The sequence below is a fragment of the Perissodus microlepis genome, chromosome 12, assembly GCF_051167445.1.
Source record: "Perissodus microlepis isolate ML-2025 ecotype Zambia chromosome 12, ASM5116744v1, whole genome shotgun sequence".
Classification (NCBI taxonomy): Eukaryota; Metazoa; Chordata; class Actinopteri; order Cichliformes; family Cichlidae; genus Perissodus; species Perissodus microlepis.
In genome coordinates, this window is record NC_140472.1 from 21,490,867 (window position 1) to 21,517,346 (window position 26,480).

The 26,480-nt window shown below is 41.5% G+C and overlaps 1 protein-coding gene across 5 annotated transcripts; it reads right to left on the minus strand.

The window, feature by feature from the left end:
* Positions 1–264: 264 nt before the first annotated feature.
* LOC146376270 (transducin-like enhancer protein 1) lies at positions 265–21,984 on the minus strand. 5 transcript variants are annotated; one of them, XM_084946218.1, is made up of 20 exons: positions 21,104–21,984; positions 20,670–20,758; positions 19,906–19,969; positions 19,197–19,241; positions 14,342–14,404; positions 14,113–14,217; positions 10,891–11,110; positions 10,604–10,620; positions 8,477–8,590; positions 8,280–8,333; positions 7,932–8,081; positions 7,686–7,824; positions 7,138–7,337; positions 6,062–6,138; positions 5,711–5,960; positions 4,620–4,867; positions 4,102–4,249; positions 3,772–3,922; positions 3,505–3,581; positions 265–3,074 (listed from the first exon to the last, which is right to left on the minus strand). In XM_084946218.1, exons 1-20 carry the CDS (start codon positions 21,125–21,127, stop codon positions 2,967–2,969), a joined length of 2,343 nt encoding a protein of 780 aa, XP_084802344.1. In that variant the 5' UTR covers positions 21,128–21,984; the 3' UTR covers positions 265–2,966. The 5 variants fall into 5 exon arrangements, with proteins under 5 accessions (XP_084802344.1, XP_084802346.1, XP_084802345.1 ...); XM_084946220.1 differs by having other exon boundaries at positions 10,891–11,107; positions 14,143–14,217; positions 20,670–20,770; XM_084946219.1 differs by having other exon boundaries at positions 14,143–14,217; positions 20,670–20,770.
* Positions 21,985–26,480: the final 4,496 nt, after the last annotated feature.

Sequence of the window (26,480 nt, forward strand, 5' to 3'; positions counted from 1 at the left end):
AATTATCCTTGATCAGATGCAGTAGGCCAAGTCACAGCTATTCATTTCATGCAAGTTTATAGTGGTAAGATGGCCAATAGGAGCAAACAGGATGCAGCTTTTAGCTAAGAAAAGCAAAGTGTTGTATGAGAGTTACATAATGACACTCAACTACAGTGTATTTTATTTTCATGATTCATCCACAAAAGCCAATAATTCCCTACATCTTCCTCCTTTAAAAACTTGAGTGTTGTTGTATCAAAGTGTAAAGTTAAAAGACACATGTTTTAAAAAAGAAACATTTATTGTCTAGACATTTCAATCACTTTAGACCCACTAGCATTAAGATCACTTAGTATTTCTCCCAATTAGACGTTTCTGCTTCATGTAAAAGACGTACAAAAAGTTTGTTTCTAAAGCAAATCTGGTAAGAAAAAAAAAAGAACATATGTACATTTATACAAAAAGAAACAGATTTAAGAACAAGCTAAGCACAAGGTCGTGAAATTAATGAGCTGAAGCTAACGGACTCCTTCCTGAAGCTGAAGCGCGACTGCACCTTCTCTACCCTCGTTCTTAAGACGACGGTGAAAAATTACGATTTAATCTTTTCTTTAAAAAGTGACATCACGTTTCATTTCAAAGCTAAACTTTGAGCTAGTGTCCAATTTCAGAAATACAAGGTAAAGAAAGTATATAGCAAAAAAAAAAAAAAAAGTAATTTATTTAGTGAGTATAATCAGGAGAAGTTTTGTTTTGTTTATTTGTTTTTACCCATCCTGGTCACTTATGATTTCCCAAATACAAGAACATTAAATTACATGTTAAGCCTTAATTTGTTCCCATCCAGGAAATATAATCATCGATTCATACAATAAGACATGACGTGTTTCAAAGAGTGGTAAAGGCAGGGTGGGGGTGACTTACAGCGGTAAAGACATGGTGATTCTGTGACATCATTTCAGATCCATTGAGCAAAGCCCTTTCCGACTTGCATTTCTTTCCTTTAATCACACAGCTTCATGTCTGAATGCATGAAGCAGCCTGTCACACTAGAATGGAGCCGGAAACACTGAAGTGTCACTTTCAACACAGAACAAAGTCTATTTGTCATGCCACTGTATTAACGGATGCACAAAAACTACTGCTGTGTCTCTATCTTCTAATCCACTATAGTTTTAATTGCAAGATTAAAACATTTGTCTATGAAAAATTTTTGCTTTAATGGATCCAGGACAACAGAGTCCGTTTGTGACAGCCGGTGCAGCACATACATACAGATTTCCCCCCCAACACACACACACACACACACACACACACACACACACACACACACACACACACACACACGAACCCCTTTCAGTGACTGACAGGGAGTTTTAAACATCCAAATGTAACCACACTAGAGTTAACACTGCCAGTGCAATAAATCTTTTGCACATATTGCAAAACTCTGCATATATCACGTCTGAATGAATTCGTGTTTACTTTACCACTGCCCACACCCTACAAGTCAAAGAACATAAACCCCAAATATTTTTTTAAAGTCATTATACTCACTTCACTACCCCAAAGTAGTCAACCTGGGAGAAACAAAGAGGGACCTATAGCACTTTACCAGTATGATGAAGCCAGTAATGCTGTGTATCTAATGTCTGAAAGGGACTTAACTGTGGGGTTACTCTAAGGAAACACCCACCAACATGCACTGATGGCATAGATTACTGCTATATTGTTATTATTGCCATGCCCCTGCCCCTTGCTTTTGTTAGAATAAAGCTCCATCTAAATATTTTTGTCAATATTGTGGAGATTTTACATTTTTGTAGGACAACTTTAGTGTGAAAATATATGAAACCTATGTAATAATAGAATTTGACAATTAGTTAATCAACTTTTTTGAAAACACCAGGTTTTCACTCTTGCTTTCACCTTTTCCTCTTTTCTTTTTTAAAATTAAGATAACAGAAAGAAGGTTTTTCAGAATAACCCAAGTTAAGCATTCTGTAACATATTACCATTTCCTGTCCTTGAAGCTTATCTGGATTGTTATGCTAATTTTTCTTCACATAGCTGAGTGCTTCACTTTTTCCATTTGAAACTGGTATGGATCTTTAAAAAAAAAAAAACCCTATCATGTTACATGAGGATCAAATAAACTCATGACAGATGTTCGTGGCAGCATAATGTGAGACAAGTCATCATAGCCTGCAGCGTGTTTTAAAAATGTACCATTTGGACATTTTAAGTAGTTAAGTACAGCGTGTAGGTGGAAAACTACAACTACAGTGCAGTTAGTGAGGATAGGACTTAAGGTAAAGACAGAGAATGTACTTTTCAGACAGAGTAGGCGTATCAGAACAGCAAGCTGAGGTTTTAAGGTCAAACAGCCATAGCTAAGAGGAACGAAAGGCTGTGAGCGTCTTCTGAACCAAAATACAAATCAACATATTCCGCATTCACTGTTTGAAAATGTCCCTCCATTCTGTTGTTCCTCTTTTTCTACCATCTTTCCAACATGATGCCAATTCTTGTCCATTCTTCCTTTTCCATTTGTAGTTTTTTTACACAGTCACCCCGCAGGCCTGAGAGGTTGTCCAAATGTAGTTGCGCTGACATTTAGTGTGTTTCAATATCTGATGTTCAGCAGTGTTGTCTGAAGAGCTCGTTTCAGAGTCCCCTTTGGTCCTTCTCTGATTCGTGTAAATGATCCCAGGTTAGCCCCCAGCAGTAAGCAGATATCTGAATATTTCCTGTGCTTCCATTATCATCCACTTGCTCCAGTTTATTCCCAGCTGAGTTGGAGTCATGTACACAGGCACAACAGATCAGTGCATATACAACATGGGTCTCCTTTTTGTGTTTCTCTGAAGGTTTCTAACAGAATAAAGAATGTGCCATCAAGGTCCACCTTATCTGTGGTGTGTTTCTAGAAACACAGAGCATATTGGAAAAAGAAGAAATGTCCCAGCTTTCTTTCCATATATTTAGTAGATGACCTCATAAACAGTGGCCTTCTTGTCCCCTGAACCAGTAACAATGTACTTGTCATCCACAGATATGTCACAGCTTAGTACCGAGGATGATTCTTTAGACTGAGGAAAAAAGAGATAGGGAAAAAAAAAAGTCAACAATGAAACGTTTTAAAAGAAAACTAGAAAATAAATTCATGTGTGTTTGTATGGAACACAGTGCTTAAAAGATTTAAAGTTGTGCTTTTAAAATTTACTGAATAGTACTGAAAGTAATATGGGAGCGACTGTGAGACTGCGAGGCTTTTACCTCAGTACTCATATTCAAAGTATAAGCACGTTTTTCTGTATAATTCTCTTTAAACAACCTCCTTTGTTGGACAGCACTGACTGTTTCATAGCATTGACTCAGTTACTGCATGGATGCAAAACAGTGCTGGTGGATTTTGCAGTGTGGTTAATTAAAGCCAAAGCAGCAACTTTCGAGGAGCCCATTTTGTGTCATTTATGTAAATATATAATACAATGAATGTACTGATCAATTGCCACCAACCTGGAATATGCTCGCCCCATAAGGTGTCCTCCATGCATTCAGTAAGTTGTCCTTTCCTGTGCTCACAAACCATTTGCCTAGTAGAAGAGCAAATACAAGCATGCACAATATAAAAAAATGAAAGCACTGTAGAATGGAGCATACAACGTACAGACATAACTTCAGTGAAACCACTAGGCTGGGGGTGTCTTCACCTAACAATGGATTCCAAGCCCACATTTATTTCCACCTCTATTTTGCAGCTCATTTAATATGCAAGTTGCTTACCACAGTAGGCAAACTGCAGGGAGAGCACACAGCTCTCATGTAGATGAAGCTGGTATTTATCCGGTTTGGTTACATGAAGGACCTCAACGTTGCTACTCTCCATTCCAACAGCGAGCCATTCTCCTGTCGGACAGTAGCCAAGCGAGAAGATCTGAACACAAGAGAAAATAAATATTAATAAGTCCTGTCAGGATTACAAATTTAACCAACTGATACACACAGATTTTGTTTTAGTGGGGATGCTACTTTAAAATAAAAACTGAAACTTGTGGATTTTTTTTTTTAAGTAAATGACTGAAATAATGTTCAAATGCCTGTATGATTGTGCACCTGTGATGTAAAGTCATGCTGCTGCAGCTGCCGTCCCTCCCTCAGATCCCAGGAGCGGACTGTGTTATCCAAGCCTCCGGTCCACAGCTTGGTGCCATCATTGGAGATGTCGATACAGCTGGCTCCATCTGTGTGGCCCTGGAACTGCCTGCGGGATACACACATACATTCTCAATTAAATAAAGACAGACATTTTGGAACAAGGCACCAACCATGAGCTGTGCAGGGCAGTTGGTATGCATCACATGTTACCATATGGAGAGTGCTTACAGCATTTCTCATCAGAAGCCACTTTTGTAGTACTAACACTAGATTGTCTGCCTCTTGGTGCTACAATCATAAAGGTTAAATCAGTCAGGGGCTGAGACTGCAAATTAAAGGTCAAATCTGTTGCTTAGAGGAGATTAGAAAAGCCAAGCAGTGATTGTAGATGTCCTTAACATTTAGCAGAGGCATATATTTATTTGCAGCAATCTTCTGAAGAGTGACAGAAGTAAAAGCATACAGTTATCTTTTACCTAACGAGTGTCTGGTTGTGCAAGTCCCAGACTGCGATGTTTCCATCGCTGCAGCAAGAAAAGCAAACTTTGGAGTCCGGGCTAATTGCCAGAGCGTAGCATGCTGGTGCTGATGATGTTAACTCTGCTTTAATCCTGGGAGTAGGCGTGGCCAAATCCCAGATTGACAACGTGCTTGCCTCGCCTCCCACAATAAGCGTCCGACCATCAGGGAGAAGACGGCAAGACCGGATGTAGTTGTCTCGGTTCTAATTTGGTAGGCACAAAAAAAATTAATATTTAGTACAATATACAACATTTTATTGTGTTGTATATTCACCACATACATTTAGTATTCACTATTCTGCAATCTAGAGCACAAATTCTAGTCTGATCATTTCTGACAAACAAATGTCCCTCAAACTAATACTCTGAACTATATATTATGAGGCCATTACTGTAGTCCTATCCCGGAAGGAGTATAGTAAGTAAAGCTAATTTTTCATGGGGATTTGACAAATTTGGCGTGTCCAAACAGTCCAATACTTTTTGTTATGTGGACTGATCACAATCAAAACACTGCCAAGTGGTCAAACCAAGTCGAATAACACAGACAGGCAGAATAACAACAAATTAGTGTTGTAGAACAGTTTTCTGTTATGTCTCCGCTATGCATGTTGATGGCAGCTGGCCAGTCTCCCCTCACAGCTTCTATGTTTGGCTTTGTTTTGTGCTCATGTTAATTTCCCTTTTACTTCTGCAAAATAAACTCATTGTTATATGTGGTCTCCTCTTTTGAGCTAGTCCAAAACCCTATTGTGGCAGGAAATATTTTCCACTTCTGCACCTCAACAGGCCTTGCAGCAAAAGTACATTAACTTTTGGGTGGTGCAGTTTTGCTGTCTTAACTGGTAGGCCTGGGAAGACTTGTTTTGTTAGAATTAATTTGCTGCTACAACTCGCCTTGCCCTTGTGGCGGCTGATTCCTTTGCAAATTATCCCCTAGATTCTAACTTAAGCTATGTATATATAGAAAAATTCTCCTGTGTTTGTAAACTGCTATCCACTTTATGCAAACCATGAGCCAGCTCATAACAATACACCTCACTCACCAGACAGTCTAGCTGGGACACAGGACTCTTGTTTCCTGGGTGACTAATGTCCCACACCTTGACACAGCCCTTTCCTCCTGTGTACACATGTCGGGTGGGGTTACTGATGGTAACGGCACACACCACCTCTCCGTGGTTCAGTGTGTTGATCTGACGGGCATGGCGAGGGATCCCAGGCCCCACCAAAGCATCTGGAGGAAATGGAACTGGCTGCATCTGTCCGTCGGCCGCAACATGAAATGAATAAGCACTGATGACAGAGAGGAAAAAGGATCAAGAAAAAGAAATCATCATCATTGTCACCATCATCATGGTAATTATAAGACTAATTATTTTTACAACTATGCTTACGGTTTGCCACCAGGGATTCCTGTCAGACTAGGAGGCATTCCAGGAACTCGCATGTGAGGATGAGGATCAAAACCAACCTTTTGGACAGAAAACAGACATTTTATAAGCCCAGGACTAACAAATACCCATGAGAATTGGCAGAATGCACACCGATCAATACTAACCTGTGAAAAAGAGCATAAACACTCATGAGCGCAAAGCTAACACATACTCTCAAGCACACACTAAACTGCTTATTCTAAATGACAACTACAAGAGACAGCAAACACACACAGGCAGATCTGTAGGTATTTGTGACTGCCTCCCACCCCATCCTCATCCAACAAACACACACACACACACACACAGCTGCTAAGTACACAACCTGAGTTGCTATCAAGTGTTGCTCAGACACTGCTGTGTGACTACTAAAGCTATTTAAACAGTGTAATGAACACTATGCAAATACAGCAAAGAGTAATGTGGTGAATGTACTGCACATAGGTATGCCATCTGTATAAATACTATCCAAATGAAAGCAGGGACATGAAGCTTTGCAACTATTCACAATTTAATAGTAGTTTTTTGTTGTTGTTTTGGTTCTTGTTTTAAAGTATTCACATTGATTAATGTCACTTTCTTTAAAATAAAATAAAAATTCCATTCTTTGAGTATTTAAATGCCCTTTTAAGTTACAATGCATGACACAGGAAACTACAACATAATGACTATTTCTTTAGAGGGGTGTAAGTTCAATGAATGTGGTAGAGATGAAAATCTGCCTGGAGCAGGTTACAGAGTTTTATAGCTGAGAGGTGACAACAACTGCTGCCCACCTGCTTCAGATATAATAGCAAAGAGAAAGGCACAGTTGAAAAGTTGTGAAGGGAGCAGAACTCAAAAATGCACTCTGTTCTTTTCACACACATTCACTGGCATGAAAATTCATAAAACTGAAGTGCAAACCTGACACCAGGCTAATATAACTCTAGCATCTGAGTTTCTGCCAAAGTTCTATCTTGGCATGCAATCCATAGACATACACAGATTTAAAAAGTCACCTCATTTTATCACGTTAGTCTTGTTCTTCTACTCACCATTGGTGACCGCCCGTATGCGGCCACAGCAGCTGCCGCTGCAGCACTCATCTGAGGTGACATGTTGTGCAGTCCAGCAGCATAGGCTGCAGCTCCAGCTGCACCAGCTAGCTCCCCATTCATTCCTGCTGTGTGGGGCAACATGCCAAATGCACCTGGATATGGACCTGGTACAGCCAGGGGAGTTCGCAAACCTGCAGCTGGAAACAACCACAAGAGGATTAATTAGTTAATGTCTAAGAATGCAAGTCTACGTCTTTTCACCATGTACTTACCAGACATTACTGCCAACGCTTGACTAGGCTATCATGTAAAAGCAACTTAAACCTAGGTAAACTGAGATTTCTAACCAGATATCTTGCAGTCACACTTCATATTAAGCTGTCTCTAGGATAAGGTTTTAAATATCTTCCATGAAACTGACTGAACGAGCAGACTTCTGCCTGAAGCAAGAAAACTCTTAGTATTGAGGTCATTTTATTTGCCTCTAACAGAAAACTACATCATTTTTATAACTATTTATTAAGTAGTAAGTTTAAATGACTTACTAGGTGGATGTGGTATTTCCATTGAGGGGGGTTTTGAAAGATTTGGTCGGATTCCAGGTGTGGAGCTGGGCCCGGGGGTGGAGTCACCTCTAGGCGTGGGTGTGCTTGACTTCAGCCCAGGTGTACCTGCCTTATCTCGCTGCCAAACACCAAGGGATAATTATAAATATACAATAAATAAATCAATCACTCCATTTACTGGGTTTATTTATATAAAACAAATAAGTTTTTCTTTTCCATTCCTACCATTGCCATCTCTTTAGACTTTAGGGAGGAGGAACTGGCTGATGATGCAGTAGAGGCTGGACTACAGGGGTCTTTCTTGAGAAGACGCGCTTTATCCAAACCATTTTCTCTAGGAGAAGGAAGAGGTGTGCCACGAGGGGAGGCTGGATCCTGGTGAAGTAACAAGAATTCTGTTAACTATTTGGGAGTTCAACTTAATACAATCTGACAGTCTCCTTGAAAGAAGAAGACCACAGACGCCTGAATATGATGCACATCTTAAAAATGGACCATTGATGTAATGTAATTTAAGCATGTACCAGACAGCACAAAAACTAACATTTATAAAATATATTCAAATGTACTGACCTCATTTGAGACATCCACCACCAAATTGTCATCACTTTTCTCTGCGTCACTATCCTAGGGAAGAGGATCAGTTAGATAATCAAATTAGTCCATTGACTGGCTGTATAATTAATAAAATATGTTCAAATGAATGAAGACACATTCCTTTTCCTTTGTCACGTTACATTAAAGACACAGGTACCAGAGAGATTCCTTACATAGTGACTTGAGTCCTTGTCATCCACCTTTCGCTTTTTGGTGTCATTTGAGAAGTCAGGTCCGTTGCGTCGCTTATCTGAATTCCTAAGACTTTCTGGCAGCAATGAGTTACTCTGCGAATTAAAGCAACGAGGAGGATGAGAAGGGCAGAACACCGCCGTTCATAAAAATATGAAAAAGAAAAAGAACAATTTGGAGGATAGAGACAAATTTTGCCATTTACAGTTCTGATTTCACTCAGTTGTGTATGCATCCTGCATGAGCTCACTAAAGTGTCTGATCCGTCTACCACTAATTACAAGAGCTATTCAGCTATGTAGAGCAGGTTAGAAAAACATACTCCTACTTGCAAATAGGTTAATAGTTCACAGAAGCATGAATTAAGCAGCACTAACACTTAAACAGCAACCTCTTTTCTCACTTGACCAAAGCCCGTCACAGCCACACACAAACACATGCCTCTGAAGTTGATGATTACATTAAGTGGCTCTCAAAATCTATCAGTGCTCCCTCTCCTGGCTCTGACAAGCTGCACTGACTGTACTGAGAGTGTGGGTGAGAGTGTGTGTGTGTGTGTGTGCACAGTGTGTAATTGACTGTGAAAGCCTGTGTGTACGAACAAGTGTGTAACAGACTGTGAGTGTGTATTGCTTGCATAACACTCCTGTGTCCCTGCGTCCCAAGACTACACATACACACAGAGCTGCCTCCCCCTGGCCTCCTGACCAATGGATCCTATTGTTAATGGATTAAAGCTTCATGTTGAGTCCATTATAGTCTCAACCTGTCAATGAAATGTGCATCCAACATACACAAACACATGCGCATGCACACATCAAGCAAGGGAGTGAGTGCTTGGGCTTTGAGGGGGGAAAGGGTAAATGAAGGAGGAATGGAGGGAGGGTGTGAGAGTGTGGAGGAAAAGAAAGGGTGACAAGAGACGAGGGACGGAAAAGAGTTTCGGGGGGGGTGGGGGATCTGTATTCTGCCAAAGGCCCCTTCCTTCATACCCCCCCAAACCTCCTTTCCTCCCCTCCCCTCTTTATTGAAAGGTTTTAGTGAGCTGAGCACAGAAGCACTGACCCGCAAAACGTAAGCAATTTCCCCCCTCCCTCTCTCTCTGTTCGCTTTTAGCATGGTGCCTCTCTCTCCCATCTCTGAAATACACACATACACACACGATGTCACATGACTGCTGGTCCCTCACCCCCCACTCTTCCCCAAGCCCTCCCCCTCTCAGTGGTGATGATATTAAACACAATGAGAGTCTTTAAGCGCGGGATAAGGGGCGGTGGGAGGGGGAGAAGGGGGTAATCTGCTCACTGAGGTGTTAAATAGGCACAACAATGCAGGCTAGGGTTGAGAAGTGTGTGTGTGTATGAAAAATGTGTGTGTGCCTGTGTGTGACCATGCTAAAAAGCTCATTTGGAGGAGAAAGGAAACCTAAGTTCAGAGCAGATCTAGGGCAGAACTAAACAGGCAGGCCAAAGCCCTACCCAAAGAAATCCCACCACCCCTGCAGACATAGACACACACAGAGACACGGACACACACACACAAGCTGAGAGTCAAAATGCACAACTTAAAAAGGTAAAAGCTACCTGGGTGTGAAACAGCACTAAAAACTACAAGGTGCTTTTATTCATAATGACATGGTGTCATAAATTTTATTGATCCCTGAGGGATAATAAAAGCAATTTCAATATAATGGGGGGGGGGGTGGCAGCAACAGGTGACATCTACTCGCATTATGAAATTCTGTCCTACAGCATTTGGATAGATTTGACATCAACCTTTAGCTACTGCATTTTCAATTAAACCCTACAACTTCTAAGAACTGTATGAGTGGCCAAAAATAACCTTTTATATAAGTGCATTAGTGAAAACCAAGCAATTAGCATATCTCTTGAAATTATATAAATTAAATATGTATAATTACTGTGTGTGTGTGTGTGTAAATTTGCATTTGACTGTGTTTAGGAGCAGTTTACTTACTCACAGCTATCTATTAACTAGAAGAACAAAGCAAATTTCCCGTAAACCTAAACTATCCCTCAAACAAAAGTAAGACAATAGAGTTGCTCACCAGAGCAGTAAACATTGCTGCAGAAAGAGGAAGTACTTACTGTGCTGGGCTCTCGTTCTGTTGTTATTGGAAAAGCGTGTGTGTGGTTGAGGTCACGGGGGGTTTACCAGAGCAGAAAAAAACCAAACAGATAAGGGAAGAAGAATGAGTTCAAAATGTCTTTACAACTAAGAATCTGATGTTCAGAGTAAATTGACTCAGAGTCTGAGAATGACATGATAAGCAGGTAAAAAACAAACAAAAAAAGACTTCATTGCAACACAACTCATACATAAACAACTCCTTTCTATCAGAAGTGTTTCTGTGCTGGAAGGTGCGTCTGCTTACCTCTCAGGTGTTCAGGTCCTGCAGGGTGAGAGTCTTGTCCAGACATGTGAGGTTTTTTCTCACCACTCTCTTTTCCTGCCAGATGAGGAGGAACAGCTCCGAGTGCTCCTGACAGAGCCAGAAGACTAGCTGAACCACCCAGCTGAGAAGGATGGAGGCCAGCAGGGTGAGGAGTGAGGGGCACAGGAGCACCACCATGGTTATGGGACAAGTGCTGCTGCTTTAAGAAAGAGAGGGGAAGGGGAAAAAACAGAAGGCGAATGAGGTGGTTAAAAACATTTTTAAAAAGTGACCTGCTACAAAGAAGCACCAGTCCATTTTTATTTAGTCTGTGGTATACACAGCTGGTCCTGTAACAGACAGGTCAGACAGATGAATAAAAAGCAGTTTAAAAGAACCACACCTATGTGGGTATGGCTTAATTCAGCAGTTGTGATGTAGTGCAGTACATTACAATCCTGGCTAAAACCAAAAACAAACAAACTAAAAAACAGAGAAGTTGAGTCCAACAAGGAGTCTCACATTTCATAATACAACTACCATAAATGTTTAAAGCATCAGTATCTGACACCAAAAACCCAACATAAAAGCAAGCCAAAAACAGCTCAAACTTAACAATGCTCTGTAACCTAATCAAAAGAGACTTCTGTCCCTATTAAAGTCTTCAACAGATGGGACAGTTTCTCCACTGTCTGGGGTTTACACCACCTCAACAAGCTGCTGCGCTCTACAAGGTGGTGAACACAGCCTCTCCCCCCTACACACATCCTCCTCCCTCTAAGGTCAAACACTGAACAATACTGACAGCTGGGATCACAGCCCAAACCCTGAGGATGTGGAGGGGGTAGGAGGGAGGAATGACGAGAGCCCCAGCTGCTGCTTGCACTGTCAGATCTTGTGAGGGAGTGAGGCGACTGAGCAGAGAGGGGAGGAGAGAAGGAGAGAAGAGGGTCAGAGAGACAGAGAGAGAGGGAGAGCCAGTTTGGCTGGCAGCCCTGCTCTCTCTTTCACACCAAATCAGGCGCTCGTCTGAGCGTGAAATGCCTTTGTGTTCCAAAACATCATTATTGCCTCCTCAGACAGTAGCTGCGGGAATCCAAGCTCACTGATTCGCCACAGGGAGGGGAGGAGGAAGGAGGGAGAGAAGAAGAGAAGGTGGGGCACAGGAGGCAACTCGGCGGGGGTGGAAGCAGTGCTGAAGGTCAAACCGACTTTTATCTCACCTAATTGACGCACCCACCCCACCCCCATCTCACTTTGGATCCCCCGCCTCCTTTTACCTCTCCATCTATCCTTTGCTCCCCGCATCCTCCCCCAAAGAATGGAGGTAAAACAACAAAACAGTCTTTTAGCATCAACCCCCATGCCTGCCTGCGCACACACACTCAATTTCCAGAGTTAGCTCGCCTGCCAAACAATCAAACATAAAACACACCCACACGTCACACTTGATCACACTTAACATGCATACGCATAGTCTAGATAAACAAGGCAGGCACACACATCCTCACTCAACCATCCTACCTCTGCCTGTTGTTTTCTGGGGATAACAGAAAAGCATGCTCTGCTACACACAAACGCACACACACAAACAGATGCAAAGCACACACACGCACACGGGTACACAAACAGGACCCCTGATGGGAGTAAATGGAGGGGAAGTATTAGTAGAGGCAAGGGGAGCCTGGTTTGTCATGGGATGTTAGTGTGAACTGGTGTGTCTGCGTGCATTTGTGTGGGATGTGCATATGTGTGTGTGTGTGTGTGTGTGTGTGTGTGTGTGTGTGTGTGTGTGTGTGTGTGTGAAGGTAGGGGCAACATGCTTCATTACGCTCATTTAACTCACAAACGGGGTGAATGACAGGCTGGCGTGGGAGACGAGAGGAGATGGGAAGGGGGGGGGGTGTAAGGGCAACGCTGTGACCCCCCCTTTTACAAACACAAAAATCCTGCAATTAAGACTCAAACAGCAACTGCCAAATCCACCTCTCACACCAATCAGACACTAACAGAGACCCCCATCAGTTCACGCCAACTAACAAGCCCACCCCACATCACACCAAGCCCTCTCCAGACCCCTCCTCTTTCCCACATTCCCCTTGAACCAAAACCCATAGCGTCTCCTCCAGCCAGTCAAGCCCCTATGGCTCCTATAAGTCCGAGTAATAATGGTTCTCTAATCCCACCCAAAGAGTCATCACCACCAACAGCTAGACTCTCCATCTCCGTTTTGTGTTGAGCATCACTGTCAAACCTCAAGGAAAAAGCTACTTTTTACTCTTAGTGTGCCAAATCATTTTCTACTTAAGTATGAATAGCTGGTCATGCCCCATCAGTCTTCCAAGTCTGTCCACATCTTTTCAATAAACACCTTTCATAATTCCTGAAGCATATCCCCTTTGTCAACTTACTCATAATGAAACAGTCCAGTTCTATCAATCAAAATCAAAACCATAGTCTCAAAAGAGAAAACATATTTGCACAAGGGTTAATTTTCTTTCATTTCCCATAAAAATCACTCATATGCCCTACATCTAATTCTACAGTCTAAGTCCAGTGTTGGCTTATATCCTTGAGTTAAGTCTGGTGACAAAGGAATAAGGAATCTCATTTAAAAAATACAGTCTCAGGCATATTCCTAAAACGTTATATAGATATCTGTTATGATTTGGTAGCAGTTCTCAGGGTTTTAACTGAAATGAGAAGACAGGAAAAAAAAGACAAGACAGGTGACCGAAATAAGGACTTTTACCTTGTGTTTGACTTTGACCCATTTGTGTTTGAGTAAACAGTAAGATGTGTATTTACAATCCATTTTTACTATGTAAACAGTACAAATTGTTTCTTCAAATAGAACACAGACCTTTGATGACACAACAAGACTGTGGAAAACGTGGCTTCTATGTTAATCATTAAATGGTGCATATGCAATGTATTAGGTAATTTGCTATACTAATGTCCATGTCCTTATTATGGTTGCCCCCTAGGCAGCTACTAACACTAGTCATACTTACTATGTTAACTGCACACAAAGAACAACAAGAACAAACAAAGAAGATTACTGTGGTAGCCAACAACAACCTGAGAACTGAAATAATTTTATTACCAGAGCAAAATCAAACTGTGTTCCAAACTTGTTTGTGTAGGGAAAGAAATATTTCCTATTGAGTAAACACACACACTGTGATAGTTAATGCAAAGAGAAATTAAAGGAATACACACTGTAGGTGGAAGACCGGGCAGTCCACGTACCCCGATGACAGCATTGAGCTCTGCCATGGTCACCTGTTTGGCTCGCTCCACAGCCTGAACCACCTGCTGCTGATGCTGTAAAACAAAGATGCACAAACGTTTGCCAAAGCCTGAGAGTAATGGCAGATTTACCAGTAAAATTAGAGTGTATAAATGGGATACAAAGCACAGTCTGTAGCTCTAAGTCACGCATACTTACCTCCTGTGAGAGGAAGGGAATGACTTGCGCACAGATGGTGTTTAGTCTCTTGGCAATCTCAGTCTGATGAAGTAAGAGACACACACAGATAGAAAGAGACTTAATTGTTGATAACATAATTACATTCATTTAGAAAAGACATCTGTTCAGTAACACCAATAAAGCAATAAACGTGCACACACACACACACACACACACACACAAGAAAGTGCTGCCACCACAGCAAGCAAGCAAAATACCCCCCCCCCCCCAAAAAAAAAAAAAAACCCCTACCAGACAATGATACCAATGACACTCATCGACTTCTCTCCACACAGAAATCCAGTGTGTGCCATTTTCAGCACACACAGTGTAATGAGATTTTCCTCTCTAATTATAATTGTGGGCTCAGCTCAGGTTTCTCTCTTACCCGTTTTATTTCTTTTGCTCCCTCTCCGTCTGTCCTCTGTGTTCTTGTCCCTCTTCCCATCAGCACTTCAACATAATCTCATCAACTACTAACTTGGTTTGCTCTCCCTCGGTATCCATGCCAACACATCCGCCTGCCCCTTAAACCCCCGGAGGTGGTTACAATTGGCTGAAACCAGATACCCCCGTGGTGGCATCAAATCAGATAAGGGGACTCATATTACATATCATCCAATCAAATTGATACGAGGACGACCAGAGTGAAGTGGGAATTGGGGACCATGAAAGGTAATGGCTCAGACGACACACACATAAATATATAGATACATAGAAACATGCATCATATCACCCTGTATTATTGTTGGGTGAACACTCGGGGAAAAATGCGATGGTTGTCGTCACCGAAACAACAAATGGTTTTATGGAAACTTTTCAAAACTTGGCCAAAATTAAGTCATCAAGCTAGAAAGAAATGTAATATCCCACAGCACAAAGCAACCACCTTGTGTGGGTTTAACTAACCCAAAAATGACTTCCCTTGCTATGCAACTGATATATGTCCTGTTAACCCACTTTACAGTAATAGCAAACAAGTAACTGTTCAAGAATTCATTGCCCTAATCCCCCATCTACATATAATTAATTTAACCTGACAGTCTGCTATTGTTTACAAATTAGAAATTTGAAGAAATGACCACAAAGTCAGGGGATTAAAGCTATTACAGATCATCCAGAGAGTGATGGTAAAGCTAACATAGGCAAAACCTTTTTTAAGCTGTCACTGAGCAAAAATTCAACAGTAATCTATGAGTAAAGTGTAATCAAAATGGTCCGAGAGGAAACCTGACTTCTGCGTGTTCTCTTGGCTGTTTTAAAACTGTGAAAAATGCAGAGAGGAAGACTTTGGGAAAACACCGATATTTTTAAGAATAAAGGAGCTCCTGTTGGCTGTTCTACAAATGCAGATGTACATGAATGTCCCTTCAGATGGAAACCCTGATTGAGTCATGGGAAATCCCACTGGGAAACTTGATCTTCAATCACTGGCATGAACTGGCTGCACAAAAAGGAAGATGGTCTTGTCAAACAAAGAGTCTAAAAGGGAGACAGCCAATAAACACATTAAAACAAGGTGGATGTTTCTTTTACAAGTTGGAGGATCGCTCATTAGGTAAAGGGGAGTGTTAGTAACGTTGCACACCTAGCTAATGGCATGGTAAGTTCCCAGACATCAGCAACTCTTTGAAGGAGACATCAATATACAATATGTTATAGAGTTTTATTACCCGATGAAGGTACATCACAGCACGACCGTTTTGGAAGCATGACTGTCTGTTAAAACTTCATCTCAGTCCTTCCACTAGTCACTGAGATATTTCAGCTTGGGCTAAAGTCCAAAGGCTGACAGGCGCTGCCATCTCTAAAACTTTAAAACCATGGCGTTGCTGCTGTAAATTATTTAATGATTTTAATGGGTCTGACAGCTCCTGAAAAACTGAAGTGGAGACGTCCTCTTTAGCTGGAGCATACTTGCACTCAATTAGATGTCTCTGTCACGCACACACCTGTCAGCTCGCCAAACAGCCACAGTTCAGCCAATTATGTACTTGGATGAGCTAAATCAAGTGCTACCGTTTTCACAATGAGTCTTGAACTACACACATAACTGCTTCAAAAATAATAGTACTTTCAGTTATATTTATAAAAATTATGAATATATTTATAAAGTAACACAACATACATCTTGACAAGTCAACAAATGATACTCCCCAGACAAATTTAAATAAGGTGGTTGAATAAATACTCCACGTAAAAGTAAGCAAAGTCAGAACAAATAGACGTAAGTATATATGGAACAGCTTCCCTCTGAGAAAACTAAACACTGAACAACTGACTCTTTATCCAGAATCAAAAGACATGTTAAGCCTTCAGAGTACGCATACCTCCGTGTCATAACTACATGAGCTCAGCAGCCTTGCCACAGTTTTAACATTGCTGTCTGTGTATGTGCACCTGATGGCTACAGCACACTTTCGACAATTAAGAAAGGAGGATCTTAAAAACCTGTATTCTGTCCAGTTTTAAAGTTTCAGACTTTCCTGTACTGCCAAAGTGTGCCAAAAATAACCAAGTCATTCCATACCAAGAAATCTTGAAATGAAAAGCTATTTCTGGCATACTATGTATATCCATTCTCAGAATTCTGAGTTGTAAGCCTATAATTAGCTTTGTACACAGGGTCAATCATTAGGCTGCCTGAGAATAGTGTGACCAGATACTAGGGCAACCCAGCAAACCTAAGTCGAGAGACAAAGTCAAATGCTCAAATTTCCCAGGCTGCACCCAAGACTTACAAGTTCATGATGTTTGCTTCAAAAATCTCGCCTCTCACTCACTTTGAACAGGGTGACGTTATATGTTATCTAACTGAATTATATTTGCTTGTGGGGAAAAGCTGCAAAAAGTTTTCAGACAGCAGCTCAGGTGCTAACCAATCAAATTATGTTATGCAAATGTCCTGAGAGAGCAGAATGAAGATGGAGTACTCTGTCATTCATCTGAACTTTAGCAATAATCTCCAGAAAACAAACTAGACTTCTATCAGTGGAGGGACAAAGACTGTTTTGTAATTTTTGGCTATATTTATGATGAAAATGATCAAGTTAGTAGCAACAAAACATGTTTCTTTTTCCTCTACTTGGTGCCCAGCCTTTGTATAGGTGGTACAGAGGAAGGGAAATAAAGTATTGTTGTGTGCACTAAAGGAAAAAGCAATGTGACTGTGATATTACTAAATCTAAATGTCAAAACTGAAAGCTGAATATCCACCCAATAATCAAATATTAGTGTCCAGCTCGACCAGTTCTCTTGTATATGCTTACATTTAGACCCAACCAGCTACACTAAGCTCATAACTGCTTTGTGATTTTACACAATATGATCTGTTGTTACTCTACTACGCCTCTCCCCCAACATTGAGACATGTCTAATGTCAAGCATAAAAAAGTAACAAAATCCACAAAAACTCACAGCCCGTCCATCCAAACCCTTAAATGAACATTTCTATATAGTGAATGAATCGAACAATGACTCATAACTGAGACAGTGGGTGAACAGAAGTTGAGGATGCAGAGAAAAGATGCAAGCATACACAGAAAATGTGCAAACAGAGAAGCAGCTTCCCATTACACATATAATTGGAGCATTATGCACCCCCCACAAACGTACATCCTCAGCAGGAGGTGAGTTGTTAGTCTATATCCTCCATACCCCCACCCACCCACAGAAGCTTGTTGCTCTGACAACTGCAGTCCCAAGCTAATGACCTCCCCTGGAGCTTTAGTGAGTGTAACTGTGTGTTTATGTGTGTGTGTGTGGACAATAGGAAGAGATGCATCTCCCTTACAATGAAAGAGCAGTAGCTTCACATGGACATAAAATGAAAGAGGAGCCAAAGAAGGGGGAATTTGGGGTGGGGGGTGGTTTGTAGCAAAAAGGAAGAAGAGATCCCATAACTGTTATTGGAGAGCAGAGGAAGGCAGAAAGAAAAGAAGAGGACTTGGGGTATAAAAAGGGAGAATAACACAAGAGGAGAAGGAAGGGGAAGGAGTGTGAGAGAGGCGGAGAAGTATCCCCACTCTTCACTGAAGCATCCAGCCAATCCACCTCCAATTTCCTCTGGTCTGACTGGTCGATAGCTGTGGTAATTACTGGTAAATGCTCTGAGCCCTGCACCACTCCTGTGGGGAAATGTGTGTAGCGAGAGGGTGAGTTTTTCCCCTGCTCATCATCCATATGTCTACACACTTAAAAAGGAGAAAATTTTAACTTTCACTGTCTGTGTACATATGTATATGCATCAACAAGTTCTGTGCTTGTGTTCACTCTACCGTCTGTGAACTGAAACTGTCACTATCCTCGCGTTTTTGTATACATTACTTAGGGCTATGCAAAGTGCCCTTGCCTTTCTGCATGTACACTGATTGGGTAATTGCCCTTGTTATTGTGCACTTCATGTTTGAGTCTGCCTCGTTACTGTGTTAACCTCCCAACTTCAAAAAAGGGAGAGCTCCACTGTATCTCCTCTGTCTGCCTCACCGTGATCGATTCCTCTGCCCTCACCAGCCCTACCCCTCTAATGTAATAAAGCAGGCCGCTCCCCTAGACAGCACCAATCAATCTACAGAGCCATTCATCCTGCCTCTGGGCTCAGCCGGCCGGCCCTAACTGGGGAAATGGAGACAGAGCCCCATCGATCACAAATAAACACACATCCACACACACATATACAAGCATACAGTAAAAGAGAGACACACACACACACACAAATGCACTCGTGCACACACAAGGACACGTCAACAGGCCCACAATCCACATACATCAAAATCCATCCATGAGAGGAAGAGAGATAAACAAGAGGACCGACAGAGTAGACGAGCAGCCATACCTGTTTGTGCATTTCAATGTTGAGGCCATACGACATCTCATAGTACTGGGGGAGGGGAGGGAGGCAAAGAGTGAGAGGGTTAGAGGGGTGAAACAAATCCTAAACCCCTGAAAGAAAAAGCCTGAATAACTTAAACAATAATTAGCTACACTGTAGATGTCTTTGAGGATATTTGCAGATCTTTTTAAATGAAGTGTTCCACAAAGAGGTCAAACTACTTTGAAAGTCAAAACATGCAAGTCAAATGCTTTTTAACTTGAACATGAGGCAATGCAACATGCTCGCAAACAATCTGAACTGAACAGCATTCGTGTCCATGTTATGTTTGTTTCTGTGCTAGATTAGAAGCTTTTGACACACAGCCACATTGCTTTGTGTAAAAGAGGTAAAACTTCAGTGATTAAAGGTGAAAAGTAAGCTCTCGTGTATTTTATTTTCTGAAACAGTGAACCACATTTTAAATCAACATGAAAAGTCGTAACAGCACAGCATCTTTACACAGTAAAAGCAGGTGACACTTGCATGTTGCTCTTCCTCTTCCCTTCATTTAGTATTTAACAATACATATATTTTGTATTACGAGTCTTCAGATAGGAATTTGTATTCGGCTTTATAAGATATGGACAACTTTCTCCTCTAGGAAACTTTAGAACTCAGGCATGTGATGTGTGACCCTGCAGGGCAAATGAATTGAGTATAGGGAGCTCACCATGACGTAGTGCCTCTGCATCTCTGTTTTTTCACTGGCCAGCTTCTCACACTCCAGTTTGAGACTTTAAAAAAAACAACAAGAAAAACAATACACCATTTACTTTGAGTGGGACTCAACATTTCAAGTTAAACTAATCAGTTTTCATTCTTTCTCTCACCCCTCTTGCTTGATGATTTAAACACCCTCTAAAACAGACCATGGAGATGTTTTCAAAAGAATTGGTGCAAAAATGGAAAACACGATGACTGTTCCCGTCAAATAATGGGTATACGTTTATGACAATCCTCTTCTTTGAATATGTAAATCAGAAACATTCTGTCTGCAGGTCTAGCTTTCACCTGTTGTGAATGACCCACCCTGACAACATCTAGAGCAAAGTTAAAAAAAACAAAAAGAAAAAAAGAAACACTCTGCTCACATGCAGTACTTAAGCAAGCCTTTTCCCTACACAGCTACACACACAGGGGAAAATAAGGCGTGATTTATGAAACCCTAAGCCCACACGCCACCCCTCTGGCTCTCACCCATCAAGAAGATGTAGACCTACCGCAGTGCAAGCGCTAACACTGATGCCTGCTTGCATATGTGTGCACTTTTGTATGTGTACGTGAACCTAATCCAGGTTTATGGGTTAGTCTGAAGCCAGGGTTGAGGTTTTGTTCATTATGGTTATGAGGATGACTGTGGTTAGGGTGAAGTTTAGTGTTGGGAGGGCAGATGACAATAGAGGAAAATGTGAATTGAGTGTTTGTGTTATCCACCTGTGGTACTGTGCCTGAAGAAACTGAAACTCCTCCTTGATGCGGTCCAGTGATTCTGGGATGGTGAACTTGAAGGGCTGGCCTGGAGCCTGGTGGGGCGTCTGGCGCGTGCGCGCGCGCACACACACACACACAGACGGATTACCAACATCACACTGGTACATTACTTACACATTATTGGCTACATTATGAATCTGGTACTTTTCAGCACAAATACAATATCAACAACTTCTAAATATTAGTCGTTATTTTAAAAAAAACACAAAAAGCTAAAACGCAGTATAATCAATCCCACTGTAGAGCCCAATTAGTTAGAAGACTGAGCTTAATATAAACACACAGGCAGCCCGGAGAGGCGGGTCATATAACGAGGTAATGTTACCCGGTTGAGCCCGGTGAAATGAGCGTCTGTTAATGCACAAAGAGCGTCTTACCGGGTGTCGCCCCTGGGGAAACATTGTTATCTCCGGGAGGATGAAACCGTTTCTTTCTTAAAACCCCGTCAAAGTGGGATCAAATGGGGATGAAAAGTAAGGTTGTGGGAAGCTCCCAATCACGGAGAGGAATCCATCCGCCGTTGTTATTAGGACCCCCGGTCGTTAATTACAAAAAAGCACCGCTTGTCCGCTTCGTCTGGGTTCACCGACCGTTTAACGTGAATTTCCGCTTCTCCCTGTCTCTCGGTCGTCTGTCCTCCGCTCCACAGGCGTAAATCAACCGGAAAAACACGGGAAACGGCTCATTAGTTGAAAGAAGCTGAAGGGGGAGGGAAGAGAAGGGCAGGAGAGCCAGGTGAGAAATGAAAAAAATAGGGCTGGAGCCACCTTCGCCACTCCGGCGTTTGTTTTGTGTGCGAACTGATGTATTCCGAGTACGGAGGGCCGACCAAACAAACAAACAAGATAAAATCAACCCCGTAGATCCTCAACAGACAGCGGCAAACTGCCGGCGCTCAGTCAGAGCATCAGAAACAAATCCACACAAGTTAATTGCAGAGAAGAGTTCCCACTTGACTCGCCGCGGTCGCTGGCTGGCGGTTGAACGGTCAACAAATACAGAAATATTTACTTCCTCGATCAGTGTGGAAGCAAGCCTTGCCTCCAAAATAGATTTCTCGTTTTTAAGACAAAAAATAAAAAACGAGGAAATATGTCGTTAATTTTGATAACAACAACTCCCACAGCGGCGGGAACTGTTCACGGTCCTGCTCTGCTTTACCTCAATGGCAACTTTCTCACGCGGTTTCACGCTCACCCAGCTAACCGAAACTATAGGCCAGCCCACAAAACGCCTCCGAACCAATCAAAGTCTCCGCTCCACGTGGGGATAATAATGTGGGTTATGAAACTGGCCAATGGTCTCTCTGCAAAGTTCCTCGATTCCGTTGACCTCGTTGAGCTACGCAGATTTTGACCAATCAGCGCGACGCAAGGAGCTGCCACTTCGGAAGCGCGCAGGGCGGGCAGTGCGGTGGGGAAAAAGGCAAGTCTCAGCTGTCAATCAAAGTAACGTGGGTTCCAAGAGCAGAGCTGTAAATGTGCGCGTCCACACATACACACACACGCACACATTAACAAGCACACGCAGGCACACACTCAAACAGAAAAACACAAATATTGTTTTTCTTAGCTGCCGTGAACCTTCCCAGCAAGTGTCGTGACAAATAACCCCAAATCTCTCTCTTCCTCTGCTTTCTCTCCCCCTCTATGTAATAATTTTCAGCGTGGGAATTGATTTAGTAGGACTTGAACGCGCTTTATGTTCTGCTTCTCCTAAAAAAAAATCTAATTATGCTGCTCATCTGTTGCAGTTTATTGCTATTTTCATACAGTCAGTCTACAGAGATCGCTCAGTTTGCCTCATCATGTTTCCTTCGCTGGCCAAGGACAAATCCAAAACTCCTTACTTGTACTGTGATGTCTTTATATCTCTTCAAAAACGTAGCTCGGCATTGTGCAAATGCGATTTTGACCCAAAGAAAGCAGAAAAATGCCAGGGGGGTTCCCGATTCGTTGTAATAAAGCTCACAGAATGGTATTTTATTATACCAGCAGTCAAAGCCAGACTGAAGCAGCTGTAAATAAAGACACACTAACAAGTGAGCAGCGCACACAAAGAAAAAAGCAGATAACAAGTCAGAGTAGCTGCTAAAGTAATGAATACAAAAATATAAATGATAAAGAGGCTTTTATTGAAAATGTGTGAAGCGATATGCCACCTTCATCAAAAACGAAGACCATATCTCTTGCACATAAAAGTTTCAGCAATGTTTTTAAAATAAAGATGTCACCATTTATTGCTCTCCTAACCAACAAGCACAAGTTATAGCTCCATTCCCAATAAAGGCTATTGCTAAGTTACACTCATGTGCCAGCTACCTGATGAAATACTGCATGGCTGAAGTCACCACGTTGTGACTGGCGAGGGGTGTTTGAAGCTGAGTCATAGAGGCGGCTCGCGGGATCTTCTCTACTCCTCTTATCCCATCTACGCACTGCTCACTTCACATTGGATGGCCCCTCAGAGACACACTGGCCCGTGATTTGCTTGGAGACCTCAACCCCCTGACCCACGTGACCTCTGACCTCTATGGCGGCTGATCCAGTCCATATGAGAGACTCCTGACTGTGACCAACAGTGACCTTTTTTTGCAGGTCTCACACATGCACAGACACGCAGGTGCTGTGGAGTGGGTGGTACGGTTACAAAGGCTTGCATGGCAGCTACACATTTGTGTGGGTGCTTAAACGCATTTTGTCTTTTATAAGTGTTGGTTCACATTCGTGTTAACCTTTGCTGCCTGTGACCCACACCCTCACCCCACCCCCGGCCCCTCTAAAATGAACAACAAGGATTTCCTTGAAGTGCAACTCAGCCACACTGTTTGGAATTCACAGGGAAATTTTGTGCTGCATCAACCTAATGGTTGGACCTTTCCATTTAGGCTGTTTATATTAATTTATTCATTTTGGCTGTATGCGACTGGCTTCTGGAGCTACAGTTAATCACAGTTACTGCCTATGAATATATGGTAAATTTCCACTAAAGAAAATCATCCTGAGTGTGTGTAATTTCTGAAATTTACAGCATGTTTTTAGAATCTTGGCTAGTTATCTGTTCGCTGCATAATGTTTTGTTTTTTATTGTTTTCCCTTCTTAAACCTCTCTACGGTGCACTGAATTATGCACATTGCTACACTTTTATGCCCCCAGTTCCCCCATCTTCTCTTCTGTTCTTCTCAAATGCTTCAAGGCTTAATGTCATCATTTTTTTGCCATTAGTGCAGATTCAGTTGTTCAGAATCAAGTGCAGTGTTGGCCTTATTGAGTATACCTGAAACGTAATCTAAAATTTAGATCAATAACTTGTCCATACTGAGTGATAAGTTCCTACGAAAAAGAGATACAATCCCAGTTCTGCAAAGTTGTGATGTGGTGAAAAATGTAAAATAAAATAAATAAATAATCTCATAAACACATACTTTATTTACACATCAAATCTTTTTTTTTTTTTTTTTTTTTTTAAAGTATTGAATTGAATTCGGTGGCAGCAACATGTCTCAAAGGTTGGAGTACTGCCACATTTACACCTGTGTAGTATCCCCTCCTCTTTACCACTCTGTAAGTGTCTGGGAACTGTGGAGCCCAGTGGCTGCCCCCCTTTAGAGCAATGTCATCCCATTTCCTGGGTCTTCTTTATCATATTTTCCATTTTATGATCTGCCAATTTCTTTTATTTGTTGGAAGGAGTGGGCCGCAAGCAATCCATTTCAGCATCTGGACTCTTCTACTACAAAGTCATGCTGTTGTAAAATAGATGGAACATGTGGTTTAGCATTGTCTTGCTGAGGTATGCAAGGTCTTCCAAGTTGTCTAAAGCCTCTGTATACCTTTCAGCATTGATGCCTTTCCAGATGTGGAAGCTGCCAGTTCCATTCCCTATTATATCGCCATAGCATCAGAGACTTTTGAACTGCAGACTTTTGAACTGAGTGCTGCAAACCAGATGGTCCCTGTCCTCTTTAGCCGAGAGGATGCAGAGTCCATGTTTTCCCAAGAGAATTTCAAATTTCGAATCATCTGATCACAAAACAGTTTTCCACTCTCCTCTGTCCATTTTAAATGAGCTTTGGCCCAGAGAAGACAGCAGCAGCATTTCAGGATCATGTTCACATATGACTTCTTCAGTGATTTGCATGACAGAATCATCCCTGTTTTTAACGCAATGTTGCCCAAGGGCCCAAAGATCAAGAGCATCCCAACTTTTGTGAAGCATGTTGCTGCCATCAAATTATATTTGAGCTATTATTTTTCATAAAATAGTAAAAATTTTAATATTTGATGTTTTTCATGTTCTTATGTGGATAAAAAATATGGTTCAGTGCAAATCACTGTATTCTATTTTGATCTACTCTTTACAGAGAATCCCAACCTTTTCAAAACTGGGGTTGTAATCATTAACATTTTTAGTGCTCTATTAGTTCTACAAACACAGCAAAACAAAAAGAAGCACAAGGCAATATGCTCCTTTTTTCCTTACCTTAACTCACCTCAATGCAAAGATCCTAACAGCCCATCAAGTAATAGTTAAGAGGTCACACACCAGTCAAAACTAAACCTTTTTAATACACAACACAACATCTATAGTTAAACTATACATTGTATTAATAAAGATCCATGTTTTCTGTTGGTGTCTTTTCTGCGCTATAGTGTTTTATTTAACACTGTATTTTGAATATGCTAATCATCCAGTATCCCCAAATAAACAGGATGATTAGCATTTTATTATTACTTTATGAGAGATTTGCATTTGAGGTTATAGACACAAGACACCACAAAGTGTTGAGTAATGATGAAAGTGATGAGTGAGACAAATTGCTTCTACCTAATGTTAACCACAGGTTACTGGGGAAAAAAGTAAAAATACAGAAAAACACATGTCCTGTATAATAGAACGCCCTGCATTTTACGTCAATATGAAATTTAAATGTGAATTAAAAAGGGTTTTTTGGAATAGATGGAATAGAATAGTCCTTTATTGCTGTTGTACATGTAGAATTATAATTTTAGACTTGCAATAATAAACTGTTGTTTTTGAGTCACCAATGCTGCATTTTTTCTTAAAAGAAACACTGGCGCTTTTTAAATACAGTTCAGATTAATTTAAATTATATGGCATCAACTCACAAGAACAGTTTCCTCAAGGTACTCTAATGTAGAAACCTCCATATCGTGCACTTGGCGAAAGTAGGAAGGAAGAACTGCCTTTTAACAGGAAGATGCAACCAGAGAGGGGCAGCTATGTGCTGTGATTGGTTACGGGGTGAAGGGAAATATAAGAAAAATAGAAAGCATGAGGAGATAAGGACACATCACAAATTATGTTAGAAGTAAAACACGGAAAGTGAAAAGAGTAGTGTGGAGAAGAAATGCTCAGTGCAGCAGGGGAAGTCCCCCAACACCCTACTTGGCTCGATTCGACTCAAATCTACTCTACCCGGTTTCCATCATTTTCCATTACAACTAAGTATCACCTCAATGTGGGTGGGGTCATTATAGAAAGACTGCCAGAAAGTATGTTCACATTATTTGTATACAACACAAACACAGCACAACGAAGCGATGGTATACCTGCTGCTCGGTCTATGGCTTTCTGTCAGACTCAGAGTAAAAGAAGAGCACCGGAAAAGAGTGAAGTCGGCAAGACAAAACACTCCAGACCACGGTGTTGGTTTGTGTGTTGCCATTTCCCTCAGTTTCAAAAATCACAGGCTTTATTCTTGTGAAGGAGTTGCTCTCATGACTCATCCA